This window comes from Dromaius novaehollandiae, chromosome 11 (genome assembly GCF_036370855.1).
Source record: "Dromaius novaehollandiae isolate bDroNov1 chromosome 11, bDroNov1.hap1, whole genome shotgun sequence".
NCBI lineage: Eukaryota > Metazoa > Chordata > Aves > Casuariiformes > Dromaiidae > Dromaius > Dromaius novaehollandiae.
Genome location: NC_088108.1, coordinates 11187636 through 11205292, shown reverse-complemented (window position 1 = coordinate 11205292; position 17657 = coordinate 11187636). Strand labels below are relative to the sequence as shown.

Genomic DNA, 17657 nt, shown 5'->3' with positions numbered 1-17657 from the left:
AAGGCCCACCAAAATGTCAAGGGAGCCTTCATTTGTTTCTGGATCCTAAACACGCCAAACTAGACTCCTCAGGCTGCTGTGGCTTACAAGCCTTAAAAGCCTTGGTTGGTCTTTCCAAGGTGCATACATCTTGAAGGAGAAATAAGTGTGCCAGTGAGTTTCTGAGCTTGATAAGGGACTCATGGATGTATTGACACAGTCTCCCCTGTTTCCTTTGCTCTTCCCCTCGCCTTGCATATCTCATAGGCTCTGAAGATGGTAGGCAGCATGAGAAGACCTCCAGAAGTATGTGGTGGGTGTTTTGTCTCCCTCCAATCTGTTGGCAGTGAAGAACCTAAGGGAATATTAGCTAGTCATTTCTGGTTTCTTAACCCTCAAAAGCTTACTGACAAGTTTTAAAATTCATATAGATTTTGTCTGTGTGCATGTGCATTTCTTTGTAAAAGTCAATGGAATCCTTGAATTGCCTCCTTAAAATCTGCTCTTTAGTGTCCAACCTTTCAAACGGTGTGGCGCCATTCCCATGAATCCTAGGAAGCACAAGTATAAATATCATTTTTTTCAAAAATGGAAATACAGGTCCTAAGTAATTTGTTTTAATTGTTATTTTAAGATCATTGGAGTCTACATTTCTTGGTAGTGTTACTATATTAAGTTTTGATAACTTTAACAAAGCTTTGTTTATTAGTTCAAGTTAAACCCAGCAAAAACTGCTTTGACTTCTTGCTGCTCTACATGAAGGAAAAATGTTCAACTGTTTGTAACTGCAGAACATCATAAGCAAAGTTGTCTGATTTGTTTTAGATTTTTGTGGCATAATCGTACTTCTGTTCTGCTACTGAAAAGCCTTGAGGCTTGTGCAGTTTTCATTTAGTGCAAGTATATATGGGCAATAGTGGAGAAGAAAACATGTTTACAGTGGAAAATAACTGGTAAGATTTTTTTTTTCCCTATGTGGAAGGACTACTGCTGCTCCATAATAATTAGAAAGTTGTGGTTATTTTGAGACTGTGATGGAGTATGTCTTTGGATTGTTCATGGCAATATTACTTTGGCAGGTTGCCAGAAACTGATTCTATAATTTGTCAGAAAAAAATATTATAAAAGGAAATATTTAATGTTCATTTTAAAAACAGTTTTTGAAAATATTTGCTCCTTTTGTATAAAGGAAACCACCTCTTTGAGGGTACATCCTTGATTGACAGTACTTTTAAATGAGAACTTGATCTTATCTGTAGCCTGCAGGTTGGACAGGGCTTCAGGAAGTCTCTAATTCAGCCTCTTGCTTGAAGCAGGGTCAGATTTGAGATCAGACCAGGTTGTTCAGAGCTTTGTTCATTTGGGTTTTGAGAGCCTCTGAGGCTGCACAACTTCCCTGCACCCCTCTTTCACTGCATGACTGTCCTCATGGGGGGAAAAGTTGTGTGCTTGCATGGTTTTGTCTGTCTTTTTTTCCTTCAGGCCCAAAACTGGGCACAGTACTCCAGATTCTGTCTCGGAAGTGCTGAGTAAAGGGGTATATAATCACCTCCCTTGCTCCGGCCGTGCCCCTGCTGCTGCAGCCCAGGCCGTGCTGGCCGCCTGCGCTGCGGGGCCGCGCTGCTGGCTGCCTTTCAGCTGGCTGCTCAGCGAGACACCTCCCCGCCGCAGCGTCCTTCTGCAGCGCTGCTCCCCGCTCATCCAGCCGCCAGCCTCTGCTGCTGCAAGAGGTTGTTCCCGCAAGGTGCGGGACTTTGCAGCTGAAGTTCTTAATTTAAATCCTGTTCCTTGTCTTATTAATACAAAATAAAGTATTATGAAAAAATAATCTAAAGTTTAATTACTTGACCATAGTTTACTTATAAAAATCAGACAAATGTGGGTGGTTATAAATGTGCTGCTTAGTACTTGGGTTTTTAAAGTGTGATTGGATTTCCAAGCAAAATTTGGGTAGCATTCTTCCGTTTATGTTCTGGCAAAATAACTTGCATTAATTTTTTTTTTTTTAAGGAACACATGCATGATGGATTTAAAAAACAAATCTGTCAGATAGCACTTTACCTCCAATACATATTTATTGAACTTAATTAGCTCTAAATAAGTCTACTTTGCATCATTTATGTTGGCAATGAAGCACTAGTTGGTTGTAATTTTGTAATAGAATATTCTGTAGAATATTTCCTACCTCTTGAAATGGAAGTCAGTGAGTAAATTCATTCTCACTGTAAAGTATGTCTAAAGAAGTCAGTCCTGGGGAGTATCAAAAGCATTTTACACAAAATAAACTCATTTAAACATGCAAACATGCATTTATACATGCTGACTCGCATGCAAAGTTCGGCTATAAAAACTGTCCTGAAATCTCATTTGCTAGAAGTGGCCTAGTGAGATGGCAGTGAGGAGGGGAGAAGAGCTCTGTACTGCGGTATCCTCAGGTGCTATAAAGAGAATTTTTTGTAACTAAAAGGATCTTCTCTGCTTAGTTATTTTAGCTTATGCAAAAGTTACAGCCAGCGTTCTGGGAGTCAAGTGATTGTTTTGGCAGTGTAACTTGCCTTGGGTAAAGCTATGCTTCCACCAAAATTTGGTGAGCATGTAATAGAGGAGGAAATGTGGACATCGAAAGAAGCAGCAGAAAGCTTTTAAAGCTCTCCATACTGTTCCCAGAGCGAGCAGTAGGTCTGCGCTAGGATTGGAGGTAGCATTAAAGACCTTTGGGAGTATCCACGCTAGCTGTGTTCTTGTGAGCTTGGATGCTGGGAGCTGTGACAGGCTCGGCTAGCGCTGGGCTGGATGTCCGGGATCCCAGGTGGGCTTGTGCGACTGCTGCCTCCTCAGCTCTGGCTTCACTGGTGGAGCAGCAGTGGCTGCGGGATCGAAAAGTGGCTTGGCTGTGCCCAGACCTGCGGCAGCCCGAACTTCCACATCTCTCGTCAGAGCAGCCTCATCTCTTGCAAGTCCCTTTCCTAGGGCTTGCTTGTACTCACTGGCCTCGCTGGTTGGTGCAGCATTTAAGTTTATGTGAGCTCTAGGAAAACTGCTTTCCGTTGCTGACATCGAAAATGGAGGCTTCTGCGCTCAGCTAGCTTACTCTGTGCCTTGTCTCATTTGGTATTTCTTGCAATAAGAACAAAAAATATTTCTTGTGGGAAAAATATTTTAAAACAAGCCTCTCAGTAAATGTACCTTTTATCTTTATGAATACCTGGTTATTTGAAAACTTAAACATGCTTTAATAAATCAAAAAAAAAAAAGAAATCCAAACTTAAATACTGGGTGCTTACAGACAACTGACAATTTAACGTAACAACTTAGAAAAAGTCAAATGTACAATATGTATGTAAGATATGGCAAGTAAGGAAAAACCGCCAAAATATCTTCTTTCAATTTTCTAAACTTTATAGTCAAAACATTCATTGCCAATGTTGTAATAGTTTTTTCTATGGAAGGTAGCCTAGAAGAGCAGGTGGTTGCTTATAGCATTTCATTTAAATCTTTGGAGTTGTACTAAAATTCGCTCAGGACCCCTCTGTTTCCCAGTTTGGAGAAAGCTGAGGTTGCCGGAGCTAGAGGAAGGAAGTAGCATCTCGGGGTGCAGGGCTATACAAGCAGCTCGACACTCTGAATCATTTTGCTTCATTTTCCAACTTAATATAGGTTTCTTTTTTCTGGAGGAGTGATTTTTCTGCCCTTTTTGATAAGCATTATCACTGAATATTGTAGTTTTAAGTACAGTGTCAGATTTCCTGTGTTTTCTTTATAAAACATAGAGGAGCGAACATTGTGACAAGGTAACAAACCTGTAGGACTTGAAGTGGAGGCTTTCTGCTCTCTTCCTGCGCAGACTTCATCCTGCACTGTCACAGTAACTTCAAAGCTTTGCGGATCTTGCAGTTTAATCTGTTTTATTGCTTGCGTAGGTCGGCTGCAGCATCGCTGCGAGCCCATCGTTGGGCAGGAGCACGGGCTGATTTGTCATGGTGCAGACACCTATACAAACTCTTCTCGCTGTAGAAGGGGGAGAGAAAGTGCTTATTTTAGGCTAGAGTGTTTCATTTATGCAATGGAGACAAAGATTGGGCAGTCTGTAACCCTCCCGTCCCCTGATAAAAAGATCCCTCAAGACAGCTGTACAATGTACAGTGGGCTTGATGAAGGCTGTGACACTAGTGAAGGGGAGTTAGTTTGCTACAGGGTTACTGCCTGCACTGGGAATGAGTTTTTTCCGGGTGTGCGTGTTCTAGACACCCCTTGTGCAATAGCAGGAAATGCTTTAAAAGGTTAATTCTGAATCATGCACTTCTGTCCTTAGTCAGTACCAATTTTTTAAAAAAGCTTGAGTCTAAAAAGAGCCTTTTTCTTTAAATGCGCCAAGGCTATTCGGTTCAGAAGGTAGCACACTCCCCCTTCTGGTGGGTTAGCTGAAGTTTTAGTTTAGGAAATGGGGGGGGGGGGGGAGGAGGAGGAGGAGGTTTAAATGCACAAGTACCGTGGAACTCCTGTTTTCTCCTTCTCTCCTGTTTTTTAACTTCCCAAAACACTTGAATACATTGAGATGCTTGTGACTTCAAGAGTTGTATAATAATTGTAGAGTTTGTTCCTCTTTTCCTAAGTGAAAATTGTTAATACAAATGCTCCAAGTAGAGTGTGTTTCCTAGTTATGTGTATCCTGTCACTTAAAACAAGCACTCTAATTTCTGTTGACTTGACTAATAATAGTATTCAAAATGAATTATAAAATACAGCTGGAGTCAGGTTATTCTTTATGAGAAGCACTCCAAGAGCTGGCAATGTAATCTTTTCTAACTGACGCCATCTCGCAGAATGTTCTTGCAAGCTCTCAAAGTCTACCTGCAGACGTTCAGTGTCTAAATCTCTCCTGTAAACAGGATGCGGTCCAAGTGGAAGTTTCAGTCTCCACTATGTGCTTTCTCATCAGGTGCCCATTATGGCTTCGTCATCAACACCGAAATATAATTCAAACTCTTTGGAGAGCTCCTCAATTAAAAGGGTGAGTGTAACACATTTTTCATGTTTTTAAATCGAATGTTGCCGAGATCATTACCTTTCTTATTTGCGTCCAAAACTGAGTATTTTTGGATAACACTTTTCTTGATTGTATACATTTACTTTTATTGCTAAAATTCAAATACAGTCAACTAAGTAGGTTTAATATGTTTCAGCATGGTTGAGGGAAATACTCTTAATCACAAGTTATGAGATACCCCCCTCCTTGAAATCAGTTCTAATATACCTATCTGTTATTCTTGCTTTCTACACTGAAATTTTCCGTAGCGTTGCAATTTTGGCAAATCTAGGCTATAGAAAAATTATGTACTGCAGCTGAGTTTTATCTAGTTGTGTGGCTCAGCCAGTTTAAAAATGTTGATCTGTAGGAGAAGTATTCACCTTAACAGCCAGCTAAAAGATTCCTCTATGCTTTGGGATGCCATGAGGCCAAGTGAAATGCACTTGTGTGCCAGAACAGACACTAAAGGTTTAAATATTTTTAAAACAGTTCTTGAAAACCAAGATTAATTTTTATTAGTCATTATTAAAAATTACTAAACATGCTAAAGTCATAAATAAGTAAATTGTGTGTGGTAGTTGTGAATATATTGCTTAAGTTATTTCATTTGATTTGCTTTTCTAAGCTGAGCAAACTTTTTTCCAGAAAAATGAAATATACAAATTTTTTAGAAAAGTAGAAATTTCATTCCGCTTTAATGCAAATATTTTTAATTATCCTATAGGAAGGAGAGATTAAAACATGCTTATATGTCAGCTCTGTTCAATGTTTAATATTTAATAATTGCAGTTTAGGAGAGTGGTGTTTTTTCCTCCTTTGATTTAGTATGTCAATTTCTGCTGTGGAAAAACCTGGTCTTTCACACCCTGATATTCCCTTTAAGATTTTTCTATCTGGAACTTGAAGCAGTTGCAAATAAAATACGTTCTGCTGTTGTGCCTCTTTCTCTTTAGACTCTAAAAGATGGAACTAACTGGGAACAAAATGAGGAAGTACCTCGTCTGCCAGGGGAAACTAGAGTTACAGGTATGAAGTTATACAGCTATATAATGCACTGTATGTTGAAGGAGTCTGGCATGCATGTATTTTACTGGACTGTTTCATAATTTGGAATGAGTTGGGCAGAGGAGTAAGTTATATTAAAGTTCCATGAATTAATTTATTTCAGATAATCACTTTAGAAACCTTAAATTCTTGGCTTCCACAGCTAGATCCTCCAGTTCAAAGAAATGCCAAGCCAAGATGTGTGATAATCATATCTACAGACTAAGTAGCAAGTGTCTAGTGACAAGATTCCCTCAAACCTTTTTGAATTCAAAAGACAGTGAAACATGCCATGCACTATGCATTGATCTCTTGTACAGTAGTGTATAACGGTAGTCCAGACTGTAGCTACACTAGGTACAGTCTTAAGCTTCCTTTACACAACATGACAGGCACTTAACCACTATGCACTTGTCAGCCTTGACGTATATTAATGCTGTAGCATGAGGAAGATTAATGTATGGTGCACAGTGCTTCCCTATTTGGTGGAGGCTTTTCCTGGAATGAAGCCTTTCACTCGTGGAAGTTTGCTATGGGGTATCAGAATGCAACCGAAAGAGGCTTTATATTTTTGAATCCCCTCCTCACACCAATGACTTTTTAGATGAATTTGTAAGTGAGATGGCTTGAGCTGAAACTAAAGTGGCGAAAATAAGTACCCGTGTTTTTGATGAGGAAAGTTGAAGGACAGGCATGAGGGACAGTGTGTGGAACTAAGAATATTTAATGTGATCCTTATGACTATTTTCTCTGCTGTGGGGCAGCACAAAGGAAGGGGGCTGCTTGTTGTGGAAGGCAGAGGAATAGATTGGGTTCAAGAAATGAGTGGACAAGGAGAAACAGGTGGCTTGTGATGCTTCACTTCAGTCTTTAATGGTATTGCTTGAGTGGTAGGGGGTTTTGAGTAGTGTGAGTATTAGTACTTCTGTTACTGTCCTTGCTGGAACAGTGCTGGTGGCCCTGCTGTATTCAGTTGCCTCAAATTGAAATGTAATGGTTCTCTTTGGGATGGAGAGTTCCCTAAAAATTTTGCAACCTGAAATATACTTTAATGCAGGAGAACTGGTTGCAGAATGCTAAAAGATGTAATGAAATCAACCAAAGACTGTATTCGTTCTGGGATATTGAGTGGTGCAGTCCAGTAATCCCAGGGAGTACTTACGTTGCTGTACTATGTCCCACCTCCTGCACATAGTGACAAGAATGAGAAGAAAGCAAATGTAACTAGGAAGGCTGCTGAAATCAAATGGAAGAATTTAGGCAAGTTTAGTATTTGAAACTTTCACATTTTCTTAGTTCAAATGGAGAAAATTCAGTTTTATACTTTTTTCCTTTCATTCAGCTTATTAGAGCAGTTCTTGTGAGTGCAGTTAGCTTTATTTTACTGCTGCTTAAGTGCTGTTGTCCTTAACTCTGATTTTTCTTTTCATAATGTTGAAGAAATGCTGTATTTCTTTACAGACAAGGATGTTATTTATATGTGTCCATTCAATGGCCCTGTTAAAGGACGCGTGTACATCACAAACTACAGACTGTACCTAAGAAGTGTGGAAACTGTGAGTAATATGCCCTCAGTTACTTCCATGGGATGAATTAACACCCCCTATCCTATCACTGCATTTGATTTACCTTGTGGTCAGTTAGTTTGTTTCTTAGTTTATGCAGAAGTATACTTTTGGATTTGCATGGGAGGATTTTTGCTTGAAATGGTCTGTAATATTTGTAATAATACGTGAACTGTGTTATGACTAAATAGCAGTTGTCCCTGTGCCACTGAGAAATTCTTATAAATGGAAGTTCTTTAAAGTTGAATGTGTTTAAATATATAATTTTTGCCAGGTAAAACTACAGTTTAATCACTTACACTAAACTGGTGATACTTTTATCTTTCTGTTGGAGCTTCTTGATAGCTCTTCCATTCACACTTATTCTGTGATGGATCGAGGGCAGTAACTATGGATAGTTGTAATAGTTCTTCTGATAGAAATAGTTTTAAAAGACTATCGGTAAACCAAGATTTTGATTGTCCTTGATGTGGAAAGAGAAATACTTCAATAGAAAGTGTAGGTTGGGGAAGTGGTAGTGTTTGATAAGCTGTGATGTGGAAGAATAAAATGGGCTGTTTTTCTCTTTAAATATATTAAAGAGACAAGGGTTTAAGATTACTGAACTAAGATTATTCTGGTTGAAATTGACTTTTTTTAGTAATCTCACCTTTAATTTGGTTCTGTTTTATTCTGTATATCAATAAAGCAAGCAAAGGCGGTTGGAAGTATGCTGTAGAATTCATCTTTTAAGGTGTTTCCACCTTTTTTTCTTCCTGCCAGCTGTCTTACAGCATAAAATATTTCCTGTTTGGTGCATGTAAAACTGTCTGATGTTCAAGCCTGCAGAGTGACTCTGCAAACTTCCTAACATGTTGAGAGGGGAGACTCAGTCTAACCCAGAAACACTCCTTTGTTTCCTGTATGTTTCACGTTTGCTTTCTGTTGTAGAATACGTAAGAACATTTTGCCCAAGTTCCTTTTCAGATTTATCCTTTCTTTACCCAAATTTTCCTTGCAGGACCCGGTTGTGGTATTGAATGTTCCTTTGGGTGTAATTTCAAGGATTGAAAAAATGGGAGGAGCTTCAAGCAGAGGAGAGAATTCTTATGGATTAGATATAACGTGTAAAGTAAGACTTTCCAGTAATTCAGTAGGAAACAATCTGTGTGTTCTTTTTCTCATTGCTCACCTATTTGTAGGAATGAAAAGCCATGTACTCCTCATAGCTGAATTTGAAAAGAACTTTTTGGAACTGGACAGGGAAATACCCTTTGTATAAAGGGGTACTTACCATTGTCTCTGCACAATTTTTTGGAGAACGATTGGTCTTTCCCTAATTGCTGATTGACAAGTGATTTTGCACAGTAGTCTGGTTTGAGAACTGGGCTGTGGAAAATTGAAACTGGCATTATTCCTGCACCTCTTCATTTATTTTATTGGTTCTAAATAAATTTTAACTTTTTATAAACCTTAAACCTTTGCAGAGTGATCCAACACTTAAAGGAGTCAGAGCTTTTGCAAGCAGTAAAGGCAGTGAGAAGTTAATGTAACATCTCCATTTTCTTAGTCTAAGAAAAAATTTGCCATGAAAAAATATGGTTATGGGGGGAGTTCCTGTTGAATAATCCAGGGTCCTGTCTTTGACTCTTTAATGGAATGTGTAGAATGTGTATGCACAGACTTTTTGTTCTTAGTGCACATCGTCCCTGCCTATCTTCTCTTCACTAACTTCAAAAATAAGCAATGTAGTCCAGACAGATTATTAGCAAAGTTTCACTTTGGAAACATAGGGTAACTCCCATCCCACAAACATTCAATAGCCCATGAAACTTTAGTGAATAAGATACAGTCACTTCTGATGACTTAACGTCAAAGCAGCGTAACTGTGTTTTCACCACACAGCATCTGAGGCTGCTATGTGTAAAGTCATAAACTCTCTTCTATTTTATGGGATAAGAAGATAAAACTGAACATTCGCAACAGTTTAAGGTGTGTTGCAAGCAGATTCTAAATCATCTTTAGTGTATAATATAGCATTTTTACATCAAATAGAAGTACCTTACCACTTTGATTCTTCTAAAAGATAATGCCTTTTTTTAGGATATGAGAAACTTACGGTTTGCATTAAAACAAGAAGGGCACAGTAGAAGAGATATATTTGAAGTCCTCACAAAACATGCTTTTCCCCAGTCACATAACTTGGTAAGTTGTGTCATTTATTATTGAGTCGTCTTAATGCAGAATTCCTGCCTACCTGCTTTAGCTGTTTGACCTACTAACGGAGAGCATGGCGACTAAAAAGAATAGTGTCAATATAAACTGTAGAGAACTGGTGTTTTTATTTTGTACGTTTAGAGTAGTTTTGTCTATGTATTTGTAAAATTATTGATGCTATATGCTATCCTTAAGATACACTACTAAGCACCCTCTGACCTATACAGCTTTCATTCTTTCCTGAAAAACAAGAGACAGTAAGTTATGTTCCTTAATGAGGGTAATGTAATAGTACTTGCATGGTTTGATTTCTTGAAAGCATTAAAATCTTTGGGCAATCTCCAAGGCAATGATAAATGTGAATCGCCAAGAGTTTTACTTGAGGACAGGACATGGTAAGCCAACTATTGTTTTATTGGCAGTTACTGATGAATAATATAACTGGTAGATAATACAGTAATGAATTTACACAGACATATTGCAGGTAAAAACATCTTATGGAAGGAGCTGAGCAACAACAAAGTTAACCAACCGTTATCTTTCGTTTCTTTGCCAGAATTGGTATGCTGTACTGGGTGGATCACTTTGGCATATCTTTATTAAATGCTTTATGTTGTCTTTTGTAAAATTAACTTTCCGTTTTATTGGGTTGCATTTATTTAGGTAGGCTAACTGTATAAGAGCTTTTTTTTTCCACAACATGTTGGAGAGTTGTGCTTTGAATGTGAACTTTGTTCACAGAATTTGACTACATGAAGTTGCAGCAAGAATCTTATTTCATTCTCCAAAGATACATATATATGGGCTATGCTCTGTAAACATTTTTTTTTTCTGTCAAAACTTAGCATTCTGTATTTGAATAGTCTATAGAATGGAAGCATAAAGAAAAATAAATGTTTTTGTTAGAATATTTTGTAGTGTTGACAAATAGCTCTTCCAAAATGAAACAGATTTCTACGTAAGTACACTGGAGTACTTAGAGTTGCGTAGGTGCAGGGAGTTGTACTTGCAAGTAAAGAAAACTTTTGGAGAAGCAAGTGTATGTCTCATTCTACTGTAGGTATTTTTATACATCTTAAAATAGAGAATGATTGAAAGCATAACAGGACGTGTGGACTTCAGATGGAATTTTGAAGGGATGATGGAAAGAAAAAAGCTATATGTAGAAACGTCAAATCATAGAAAGGTTTAGGTTGAAAATGACTTGTGGAGATAATCTGGTCCAGGCTTCTGATGAAAGTAGGGTCTTAGGTTACACTATCCAGGGCACTGTCAAGCCTGAATATTTCCAGCGAGGGAGATTCCACCACTTCTTGGGGCTCTCTCTTCCAAAGTTTAATTGTTCTCAGGGTGAAGAATTTTTTTCTAACATCCAGATGGAATTTCCCCTGAGCAATTTGTGTCCGCTGCCACTTGTCCTGTCTCTGTGCATCCTTGTGAGGATAGTGCATTACATCTTCTCTGTAATTATCAGACTGTGAATAGATCCCCCTCAGCCTTCTTTTCCTAAGGCTGAAGAAATTAATTGCAATTCTGATAGCATAGAAGACAAGAATGGACAAGCATATAAGACAAGAAAGTTTTTGGCAGAGCCCATTGTATGAGGCTTAAGTTCGGATGATCAGAAGGATTTGGAAGAACGATGTGCAGAAATGATTTACAAGAGGAGATGAACAGAGCTTGGCCAAAAAGAAGGTGAAAAAGTCTTTTTAGTACTAGATAGTGCAGAGGGAGGGATTATATATGCTGAAGGATGATGCTGGTATTGAATCAAATAAGTAAAACTGGAGATTTGGAATGATAATTTAAAGGAAGCTATCTAAATAAAGCAAGCTTTAGAATAGTTTTCTAAGTATAATGAGGTGAAGAAATAAAATATCAAGATAAAACATTATAAACTTACAGAAGATAGCTGGAAAACAAATTTGTAGTAATAGCCTGCAGCTGAATGATTTGTCTGTGTCCCATGTGAGGGGGTTGAAAGGAGTCTTCATTTTTGCCATTTCATATTGCAAGAAAGAATTAATGCATCAAACATGAGAATGTGGCAGTAACTTTGTTACACGTAAATATTTCATCTTTAAAAGAGAAATATGAAGCTTTATGCTCAGTCTCCATGCTTCCAGAATTGTGATTAGTGACTTCAATAAGCTGTCAGATAGCAGGGAATGTAGCACAGGTCACTTCTTTGGTTTAAATGATGCTCTTTGCTCTGGTAAGTGAATTATGAAACCCTGAAACAAATTCTTGTTCTTAAATAAAAATTTTTGCATATTGGGAATTTAGAAATAGATGACAATTTATCTGATGATTTGAAATTTCAGGGGTTTTGTTGGAGATGTATTTTGGTTTGCCCTACAGATTTTAGTACTGACTGTGTATTGTAGATGTTTTGTATCTGCTGTTCTTTAAATCTAGGGTATCAGACTTTCTTGTCAGTCTGTTTCCATGACCATTTTCCTAAGTACTATAATGATGTTAGTAAATGATCTGTTTTCACTTCCATTTGTTTTGCATTAAAATTTATAGGTGGTAGTTAAAGCAGACTGTTGAACTTGAGTAATAAGCAGTTTACTTGGCTAAATTCCACTAAACATAATGTCTTCAAGATGTACTTTAAGAATGATTGCTGAATACTTTTTCTTTACAACCAACAGCTTAGCAGAAAGAGCAGTTGTCTCAGGTGGAAAATAACAATTCTTTTCGATACTCTCATGTCTTTTGGCAGCCTAAGTTATTAGAGGTAGAGGGGCATTCCTGTTTTCTTCTTCTGAAGAAAACTAAGTACTGTTCAGAAAGTTGATCAGTATAGGTTTTAGATTGAAACACCTGGCCCAAACAGATGTAGGACTCAAGGTTGTCTTTGTGTATCCCACTGAACTCTTCATTTGGTTTTCCAGGATAAAATGGAAAGCTACATCATTTCCACACTGCATGGCAACCCACACTTAATGTCACTGTTCATTAAAATAGGCAGAACACTGTTAAATTACAGCTATGGACAACCTAGCAGAAGTGGCCTGTTTGTCTTGACTGAATTGGTAATTAGTGTTGTGCTTAGATAGTCTTCAATCCAATCATGATGATCACCAGCTTTGGGCATGCAAAGAGTTTTATTTCATAAATCGGTGCCTTTTAATTTTTAAAATTTCTTTTGAAGTATGTACTTTAAATTTTAGAATTCACCTGTGCAGGTTTGCATGCCTGAATATGGACAAATCAAGTTATAATTGAATTGGAAGGGTCCCTTGTGGGATTGTTTTACAGCGTCTAACCCAACTACAGAGCTGGGAAGAACATGGTGATGAAATGTGAACCTATATTAGGCTTTGTCATCAAAAAGTGCAGTGTTCCTGTCTGGTGATGGTTGCGAGTAATGCGTAGAATAGTACACATCTTGCTTCCTGTTGCACATTTTGAATCTGTTGAAGCTCAATATTAAATAGCCTTGGCTACTTGGAATGTAACTTGCCAATAAAGGTTGTGCTTAATAACGAAAGGCTTGGTCACGGCAGAGGTAGTTCTCGCTTTTGATTCAGCAGAGCGCGAAACTTGAAGATAGTGAAGAAATGGAGAGTGGCTGTACTTTATATACTCTTAGCTATGTCTGGAACAGAGTATAGCTGTTAGAAATTTTAATTATCTTTAAGTGAAATAAAGTGAATCTGTGTATATTGTGAAGTTGCATCTGATCTTGTTGTTTTCAAGTGTTACAATGTGTATGAGCCATCAACTTTAAAAGCAGCTAAGAGTATATGATGTTTTGGCATGCTTTCACCATATTTCAGCAAGCAGTTTAAATTGATCCTGCCGAAGATGAGTGTTTCTAATGGTCATTCACTCCTGCCTCAGTTCTCCCTGCAGGAGTTTGAGGGTGCACAGTGAACCACATATGGAACTGAAATGGCCTAAAGCTGAGCAAGGGGGAAAAAATGCTCTAACCTGGGTCATTTCCTCAATCTTGTTAGCCCAGTATGGGGGTTGGTGGGGGCCTATGGGTGCTTTTTGCTGAGGGAAGTGAATGGGCAGGGAAGATGAGACTGTCTCTTTCAGTGGCTTGTTTACAGTGTGGCTTCACAGGTGGCATATGGCAGCACATCTGGGCCGTGCATGCCCATCTTCTCCCTTGAACGTATGTAACACTTTGTGGCCATGCAGCCGGTTTGATCAGGGAGATGTTGTATAAAGATTGTGGTGTGGCTTTGCATGACAGCTGGGTGAAGATGGGACCTCTGCTACTAAAATGCTGAGGTCTTGCTTTTCTCTGTTCTCCCTCTCACTGCCTTCCAGCCATGTGGTTTTTTTTCCTCTTATGTCAAACTGACAGTTGTATAATCGCAAAGTAAGGCAATGCAGCTCACTAATCCAGCACAAGATATTGTCATCTTGGGTTAGTTTTGTGCTGTTTTTAGTAAATTGAGCAGACTTGGTTTGAAATCAGTGTGCATCAAAATCAGTGTGGGTAGGTGGGTGGGTACGTGCAACAGGGAGCAGGCAGGAGAGAAAGGAAAGGGACATCCCCTTTTCAGCAGTGTTAAGCTGATAATTTTGGTCAGACCACCTTGTGGAACTGCACCCTTGCTCTTCAGCCGGTTCAGCAGCACTGGTGCTTATGCAACTGTAGTGGCAGGGTGGTAGAGGACAGCAAGGGTTTAGACTGATTTTAGCTGCCCTGGAGCCTTACCCTTAGAGTTGATTCCAAACAGTTTTTTTTTTAGGGATGCCTTGCTTCTCTTTTCTTCTTGTTTATCCTATTCTCAGACAAATAGGAGATGAATACATCCTGAAATAATATTTCTGAATTGAATGTATTGTTCCTTTTTATTTCCAAGAGTTTTATCCATCACTTTCCCAATACCTGGGGTTTGAGAGCCAATAAGAAATCCCAAGTCTTATCAATGTCTCAACATTGTGCTTTGTGCTTGCTTCTATGAGCTTATTCTTGGCTCTCATCAGTTTGAGTACAGGTCAGGTTCACATCTCCCTGAATCACTAACATCATGTAAAATCTGATAGCTCATCTGACTGATAGCTTAGTTGATATAGCGCAAACAGCTGCTATCCCCAAACCTCTTTTGCATTTGCAAGCTTGAGCTAGTTGGAAGAAAGTCTGCTGTAACACTGTAAAAGAACTTAAAAGTTTAGTAGCCCCACAAAAGATGAGATATATTTAGCCTCTTTAGTCTAGTTTCTGCATGGCAGCTGCTTCACTTCCTGATCTTGAAATGACATGTCTTTTTTTATAAGGCTATTCACCACCATAATATGTGCATGATACATGTTTGTTTCTAGCTGTGGTAGCTCTGCAGGAATGCCAGTTTAGACAGGATACACTGGTAACCATGCAGTCTGACTTCCACCTTCCCCACCCCTCATTTAGTTAGCTATTCCGAGGATTTAAAATATCTGAGAATCAGATTATGCCAGTGTTGCTATTGGATTTGCAAGGATGATTTTGACAGCAGTGAAGCCTGGCATAGGTGCCCATCTGAAAGAGCACTTGGCTTTGCGATCACCATTTTGACTTGAAGCTTTATTCTGAATGACTTCATCAGTCTCAGCACAATAATTGTGGAAGGTTACCGTGTTTGGAAATGATCAGACGTTAATTATGTAAATATTACAGTGTCTGATCTTAGTTTTCAGACAAGCAGATAAGACATTTGTAACTGGCTCAGTTGTAGTAATCATGTATTAAAGCCAAGGATAATGACAACTTTATTTTTAAACACACTGGGAAACTGACAGCTCTTTTACTGAGTAAGAGCTTAGTGACTTATAGTGTGTAACAAGCATAAACCAGTAAGAAATAGAGAAAACAATTGGCTCTGTTTGCTGATGCTTTTTAACACTTTCTTGTTTTGCTGCTTTCTTATCTTGTAAAAAGATGGGTAGAATATTTACTAAATTGTATATATCTGTATTTATGAATATATAGAACTTGTATTCATGTAATGTAATTGTATAAATAGTGTAAAAATAACTATTGTAAATACAAATATAACTATTTTTAAATACACTGCTTGTTAGACTGTACTGTCAGATCACAGCTGTTCTTTCCTTTAGCTGAATAGTGTTGTAAGCAAACAGTATATCCTATGTTAATTTTTGTGTGCAAAATGGTGGTAATAAAGTTAAATGTTACAGGCAAGTAATGAGTCTGTGGGAGGATTGAAAAAGAGACTGTGCTGAAATTTTGGGTTAGCACCTGCACAGAAGTAAATAGAATTATTTGCACAGTAAAGCATAAAAAGTAGTTTACCAAAAATGTTAAAAGCTTGAAGGCTTTTCTTAAGTGCAATTTCTTCTGCTTTTTAGCGTACGGACCTATAGTGAAATTGCTGCTTTCATTCTATGCACAGAGATTTTAATTTACTTCTGCAAAGTCTTAACTGATTTTTAAAAACTTTTATTTGTTTCTGCCACCTACAAGCATTGAAAAGTCATAAGCTTTACACCCCGGAAGTCTTCTAAGTGGTAATTTACTATACTTTCTTATTTCTTATCTCTTGAATATTTTCCTTAATTCTTTCTTTCAATTTCTCATGGCAGCTGAAATAAAAAAAATGAAAGAGATTTTGAAATAGAGCTGGTATTTGGGGTTTCTGAAATGCAATGGATTTATCAGTATGTTATCCCAAGTTGGCATTGGTTGTCGTGCTTTCTATGCTGTATTTTGGGGAGGTACGGTATTTTTGTATTTTAGAAAGAAAATTAATTTTCTTACTCACTACTGAAAACGAAGGTATCCCCCCCAACCCCTGTGAAACAGGGAGTTAAAGGATGGATGCAATTCATATCAGTTCAGATAACACCTGTTCAGAACAGCTAGTGTATGAACAGAATTACTAGCGAAGAAAGATCGTGTGAAAATATCATGACTTCGGACTGAAGGAAGAAAATGAGATGCGAGTAGATAGGATTAAGGAAATATTTCATCTGCATTCAGAGTGACTGAATTCTGAACTGGTGGGATAAGAGAAGATCATTCTGCCAGCATAATAATATACAAAAACCCTTTCCCTTACATCCCAGGATGTTACGTTGTGTTTGAGCTGATGGAAAGAAGTGTTGCCTCGTTTTGAAAAGGCTGTCCTGTGTTACAAGCATCTGGTTGCCTGGCAGTCAAATGCTTAGTCTCCTGTTGGAGCACAGTAGGAGCTGATAGACTTCAATCAGATGTACAGGACTGATCATCATATGTAGGACAGCTATGCTCAGTAGCATTGGAAGTGATGACAGGCAATCCTGCTTTGAAGCCAGGATGCGAGATAAAACCAGCCAGTAAGTATAACTTACGGTGGATCTAGGTTTTAGTCAAATGGCATGGCTTTTGACTAGCTGTTTTCAGTGCTGTGAGAGGAAGGGTGTCAGCTCAGGCCGGCTATCTGGAACTAGTTTAGTGAGCAGGTAGTCTGCGCTGAACTCTGCTGCTGCTGGTACTCTGTCAGTATCCAAGCACACTAACCTAGCGCTGGCTTAGGTGTGCCTGTACAAACCGGTTATGTTTTTTCAGTGTATGTTCAGTTTTAAAAGCCTGTTAGCTTTTACTTCAGTGCAGTATTGTTCTAAACCTGAATGCCTGCATGGAGGCTTGCTCTTTTCAAATTCCTATCCATTTCTGTCTAATTCGGACACATCTAATGAAGCTACAGTTGATTTAATTCCTGGGAAAATAGGCCGAGTAGCAGGAGCTGTGGAGTTGGGCTTTTAGCTGGAGAGGTGGAGCTGCGAGGGGGGAGAGGAATGGGATTGTGTGCATGGAGGGCAGTTCAGGAGTGTGTGGAGCACCCAGCGTGGAGGCTAGGATGGAGGCTCAAAGTATTTGAAGTGTTGCTGAGGAA

At 38.5% G+C, this 17657-nt stretch overlaps 1 protein-coding gene across 12 annotated transcripts in view; it reads left to right on the top strand.

Annotated features, from left to right (window-relative positions):
* MTM1 (myotubularin 1) overlaps positions 1-17657 on the top strand; it is a 47717-nt gene that overhangs the window by 7341 nt on the left and 22719 nt on the right. For all 12 annotated transcript variants that reach the window (XM_064518250.1, XM_064518246.1, XM_064518249.1 and 9 more), the window contains 5 exons: positions 4919-4990; positions 5962-6034; positions 7514-7608; positions 8618-8728; positions 9700-9801. In XM_064518250.1, the coding sequence (XP_064374320.1) occupies positions 4928-4990; positions 5962-6034; positions 7514-7608; positions 8618-8728; positions 9700-9801 (444 nt within the window). In that variant the 5' untranslated portion in view covers positions 4919-4927. The remainder of the gene's footprint in view (positions 1-4918; positions 4991-5961; positions 6035-7513; positions 7609-8617; positions 8729-9699; positions 9802-17657) is intronic.